General features: G+C 35.8%; 1 protein-coding gene across 1 annotated transcript in view; it reads left to right on the forward strand.

Annotated features, from left to right (window-relative positions):
- Positions 1 to 454: 454 nt before the first annotated feature.
- Positions 455 to 5,747, forward strand: part of LOC107593164 (FERM, RhoGEF and pleckstrin domain-containing protein 2) — a 76,205-nt gene continuing 70,912 nt past the window's right edge. The window contains exons 1-2 of the mRNA XM_016282768.1: positions 455 to 531; positions 2,401 to 2,658. Of these exons, the coding sequence (XP_016138254.1) occupies positions 2,455 to 2,658 (204 nt within the window). The 5' untranslated portion in view covers positions 455 to 531; positions 2,401 to 2,454. The remainder of the gene's footprint in view (positions 532 to 2,400; positions 2,659 to 5,747) is intronic.

A 5,747-nucleotide genomic window follows, 5' to 3' on the forward strand; every position in this document is an offset into this window, starting at 1 on the left:
ATATTATATTATATTATATTATATTATATTATATTATATTATATTATATTATATTATATTATATTATATTATATTATATTATATTATATTATATTATATTATATTATATTATATTATATTATATTATATTATATTATATTATATTATATTATATTATATTATATTATATTATATTATATTATATTATATTATATTATATTATATTATATTATATTATATTATATTATATTATATTATATTATATTATATTATATTATATTATATTATATTATATTATATTATATTATATTATATTATATTATATTATATTATATTATAAACTACATGGCATTTCGACACCAATCAAATTAATCCGCAGGTACACCTCTCAGCCAATAGCTGCCGACCGTTTCAGTCCGAGTCTGAACCAATAGAAGGCAGGATCTGTCTGAAGTCGTCCAATCAGAGCGGAGCTTTGGCCCCAGTTCGCCTACAACGACGGTCGGACGTCTGTAACTCAGAGTTGAAGAAATACCAGGCGAAAAAGAAAAGGTATGATCTCGATTTATCGCAAAAATAGATATTAAAAGCAAATGTGAAACAGTTTTTTGGCAGTAGCTTATTTAAACTGGTCTCAGTGAAGCATACGGTAGAGCTTTATGATCTCTTCGCTTGTTTGTGTGGTTTGACTAAACTTTCTCAGTCTTTGTCTTATCTCTGTAATGACAAACAGCAAAATGTGTACTTTTATTTTTTTTCGTCGCAGATGAGGATATTTTTTGTCGGTGTTGGTGAAATACGACGAGTAAAATAAGTTTGTCGGGAGGGGTTAAGCTATTGCAGAGATTTAAAAAAAAAAAAATCTTGGTTCCATGCCGCTTTATCTCATTATATTAACGTTACACAACTCCAGAGTTTATGTCGGCTTTTCATTTAATTGTTTTCAGCATTTTTGCATTATCAAGTGCAGCCTGCAATGAGAAAGTTCTTTTCATTACTAAAACAAAAAATATGAATGGTCGCTGATCATTGGCTGACTCAGTTGTAGGAATTGCTCAAACTCCGGGATAAAGTATTCCTTCTCAAATGTAAACTTCATTCCTATGAAGGGAAATAGGTCAGTCTGGATCACAGCTTGTAAGTGAGCCTGTGCTTTGAAGGCATTCCAGTTAAATTACTTAAACCAACCTGTTGCATTAAAGAGCCAGAAGCATGCTGAATGAAGTTGGCTTTAATGAATGTTATTCTCAGTTGTCCCTGTTGCTTTAGAGATCAAGAGAGTTAAAGTGGAGCTTGTTTGAGTTGGTCGTGTTGCATTGATGCCTCTAGTGTTCCCAGTGTTAATCAGACCTCATGCAAAGTCACTACTAGATTTGGCAGTGCATTAGTATTTTGTAATGGCTAATGTGAGCTTGTGTCTTGTGGTCATGCCACTGCTATTGTGCTGGCCAATAATGACAGGAACTTTGTGAAGTATCATTTGAAGGAAAGGGAATTGGATTACTATTTCCTTGTAAATGTCATCAGATTGTTTAAAAAGTGTAGAGCAGCTGTGAATGTTTGACTTGAAACCTCGACAATTAGTCAATCAAGGTTGACAATAAATGCATCAGTTCTGATTGACACATGCCTGTCCTTTTAAAGTTGGCATTAAATGTAAACATTTTTTCTAAATGCATCTCATTGATCTTATTTTAAATGATCCATCCATGCATGGTTCATTTTAAATTATTTTAGAGCTATAAAACAAAACATCTATCAACATAACAAAAGATCTGTCGATACGTGGAGACTTTAAAGAATGTCGGAATAATCTGTTTGTTGAACACTTACTTAGATAATTGTTTTGGCTGATATTTCAATGATATTTTAACTTTTACACTTATCTGCATATCGATTCTTTAATATTGAGTTTTCCAGTGAAATTTAACATGGGCCAAAACAAGGATGAACTTGACAAATAGAAAACAAAATGTGCAAAATCTTAGGTTTCCTTTAAAAATAATTGAATGAAAAAAAAGTAAAATGTAAAAACTATGTGCTTTATATGTCTGCTGGAGGATTATGTTCATTTTCAGATGTTTATAGATGTATGATTTAGGCTGTTATGGTTATTAGTGTGTTTAGTTGCAAGAATAAAATAACAATTCATATCCTTAATTGACTAGCATAACATTAATACAGTGAAATATGGTGCCAGACCAGTCATAAATGATATTCTTGTCTTTCTTTCTTTAAAAAAAAAAATCCTGATTCTAGACTCTAATTGCTATCTCTGCAGATCCGGTTTCATCTGTTTTCCTAATAGCACCATATTTGAATCTTGGATTAGTTCATTCAGATTGTACCATGATATCAATTCCTGTAGAACTGAGATTTCGTATCATTGTGTCATTTCTTTTATTGTTCTGTTGTCTCCAGGCAGGGGTGTGTATATGTGTGTGAGAGAGGGGGTAGGCTGCATTGGGAGCAGCTATGGGTGAGATCGAGGGCACCTACCGCTCCTTGCAGACCCCTGCAGGGACACGGCTCGGAGCTCAGTACAACACCGGCATCAGCACCCTGGAGCCCGGGCAGAGCCTTGGTTCAGCTATGGGAGCAGGAGGGAAAGGCCATAACAGGGGCCTGCAGATCTGCGTCCAGGGCCTGGATGATGCTCAGGAGTTCTATGACCTTGAGGTGAATGAGTCCTTTCATCTCCATAAGTGAGAGACCCTGAATTTTTATGTAGTTGTGATGAATATGTCACTAATGTAATGTAATATAAAGTGTCTTTTAATGAGCTTTTTTATTTGGCCATGGGGTCGGTACGATTTTTTTTTTTTTATGTGTTACACTAAAATACATTTCACACATCATTTCAATGTTTTTAATGTTTATAGCTTTAAAATGTAACTTATTCCTGTGGTGACAAAACTGAATTATCAGCAGCCATTACTCCAGTCTCTACAGTGTCTCACATATTTCCAAAAATGTTTGAACAGTCGTGTATTTCCTAAAGGTCATGTCAATAGACTAGTTTTATGATTCTTCAAACGTATTAGAGGTGGGAAGTTTGATTCATTTTCAAGAATTTCCAACTGTCTATTTAGTGGTTGTCCATTCAGTGACTGTGCAGTGAATCATTTCAAAACTTTGATTCAGCTTCATTTTTTGTCATCAGTCAAAACATTTTAAGTCTCCATGTGGCATTTTTCTTGTTTTATATTGCTTATATATTTTTATATTGGTGCACTGCATACAAATTGGCATAATTAAATATAACTGTTATGAATTAGTATAACTTGTATTCATTTAGCCAAAAAAAAAAAAAAAAACAGTGTATAAAAACATGGCTTGATTTATTTTGAACTAGATTTCCATTGTAGTTTATTTTTTTATTATTAAACCCAATTAAACCTTTTGAATCTACTTAACTACAGTCTGGCATGTTGAACTGTTGAAATGATGCATATCACATATTGCTACACCCTGAACTTTCTTCCATGGTTGTTTGGTTAATTGTTTGCCTGGATGTTTTGTTCGTTTGATTTCGCTGCACAAATATTGTACATTTGCTATTGTGTTTGCAAAGCTCCCCAAAGTTTATTTTAAAAAAGGCGCACACTGTAGCCAGAACACGGTGTTTGGTTTTGTCCATTTGCGGCTGTGCTGGAGAATGTAAACGGCCATCTCTCCGGAGACCTCTGGCAGTCTTGCGTTGCGTGTTGGGTTGTGGTGGGTGACAGCTGCCACATGGCTTTAGCACTTAAATCCTGCATCTTTAAATCTGTTTTACACCCTTGGCCTGAAATCAATTTCTATGTGCTAGCCTGGCAGTGTTTACACATCTGACATATGCATTTTCTGCACTGATGTTCTGTTGTTATCACTGTGGGTGAAAATGAAAAAAGCTAAGGTTTTCGGTGAGGATGCATTGCTTAAGTTTCCTACAATATCATGCTAGCATTTGAATACAAAACTACATGGACATGCCGAGATTTAAGATTGTGTGTGTTTATGCACTTTTGAGATTAGCAGTGTGGCTTTTAAAACGCTTTTATTGATGCCAGCTGCTTAATGAGGGATATGAAAAAATTAACTGGCTTTACAGCGGCAACACCTGAATTTGTCTTAAAGGAATAGTTCTCAGGCCATCCAAGATGTAGATGAGTTGGTTTCTTCATCTGTTCAGATTTGGAGAAATTTAACACCTGACTTGCAGTGAATGGCTGCCATAGAATGAGAGTCCAAACAGTTGATTAAAAACTGCATGTTTGTAATGAGTAAATCCATCATTAAGAAGTTTTATCAGCTGTTTGGGCTCTCATTCTGATGGCGCCCATTCACTGCAGAGGATCCATTGGTGGTCAAGTGATGTAAAGCTAGATTACTCCAAATCTAGGAAAATTATTCAGCAAATGTTTATTTTGGGATGAACTATTCCTTTAACATCTCTCTGGTTTGATATGGAAGATTATCTATAAGACAGTCTAAGTGTTTTGGTAGAGGATGAGAACTTCCCATGATTAGATCTGATAGCAATGCACTTTGAATTCCCCTGTTACAAACATCAAACACGAGAGTGGAAAATGGTCATTATCCAGCTTTATTAGGCTACAGGACTCTGGAATGCGGTGGTACCACCAAACATGCTGTACTGAAGCAGATAGACCCTGCTGGAGGTAAATGCCTCTTCATATTACGTCTAGATAATGAAAGAACTATAGGGTCAGTTCTGGTTCAAAGATTTATTACTCTTTCTAGTGTTCCTCAGGAGTGTATGTTTTCCATTACACTTAATTTAGCACTGGTAAGTTTTGTTTGAATTGTGGTATTGATTGATCTGTTGTCAGATGATGTGGATGTTTTATTAGGAAGATTGTGTGTAATGATACATAAGGCAACATGGTTTCGTGATCTGTTCCATGATGCACAAACTGACGCTAACGCAGTCTGGTGTTGCTCATGAAAGGGGTTTGTTTATTCTCAGCAAGAGTGTGTGTGTGCACATGCACTTGTGTGCTCACTGCATTGTGGGTCTGATGTCATGTTGCCAGCCACATCTGTTTCCAAGATGGGACTGTGTTCTCGTATACACACCCAGGTACACAAGTGTGGGAGCTATGGGAAAATATCCCAAATTGACCCTCAGGACTAAACTGCCAGACCAAAGAAATAAAGACAGATGTGCTGAACTACTGTTCATGTTAGTCTAAACACACACAAAAGTATGCATTGTCTGGTGACAGTTGTGATGAGATCGTTTTGATTTAGTTTTCCAAATGTACAAGTTTAAACCCCCAGGTTTGTTTATTGTTCCAATGCAGACACTTTTTTTTTTCATAATCAGCAAGCCGGTGGGTTTTCTGAACAACTGACCAGTCTTAAATTGGTCATATGATTTTCAATTTTTCCTTTCTCTTTGGAGTGTTACAAGCTCTTGGTGCATAAAGAAGATCTGTAAAGTTGCAAAGACTAAAGTCTCAAATCCAAAGAGATATTCTTTATAAAAGTTGAGTCAGCCACATCTACCTAAAACGGCTCGTTCTAACACGCCCCCATATGTCTACGTCACGATGTGGGAAGATTTGCATAACGCCGCCCAAATGTTCACGCAAAAGAAGGCATAACTTTTATTCTCGCTGTAGTATTGTTGCCGCCGAAGCCATGTCGTGAAGGCACTATGTGATTCATTGTGAAAATGAAACTTTGTTTGGCCTTCCAAAAGAGGACGATATTGCTTCGTCATGCCTGGAGCTGATCCGTGCTGGTCGCTGAGGAAATAC

This window comes from Sinocyclocheilus grahami, unplaced genomic scaffold (assembly GCF_001515645.1).
Source record: "Sinocyclocheilus grahami isolate Dianchi unplaced genomic scaffold, SAMN03320097.WGS_v1.1 scaffold166.1, whole genome shotgun sequence".
Lineage (NCBI taxonomy): Eukaryota > Metazoa > Chordata > Actinopteri > Cypriniformes > Cyprinidae > Sinocyclocheilus > Sinocyclocheilus grahami.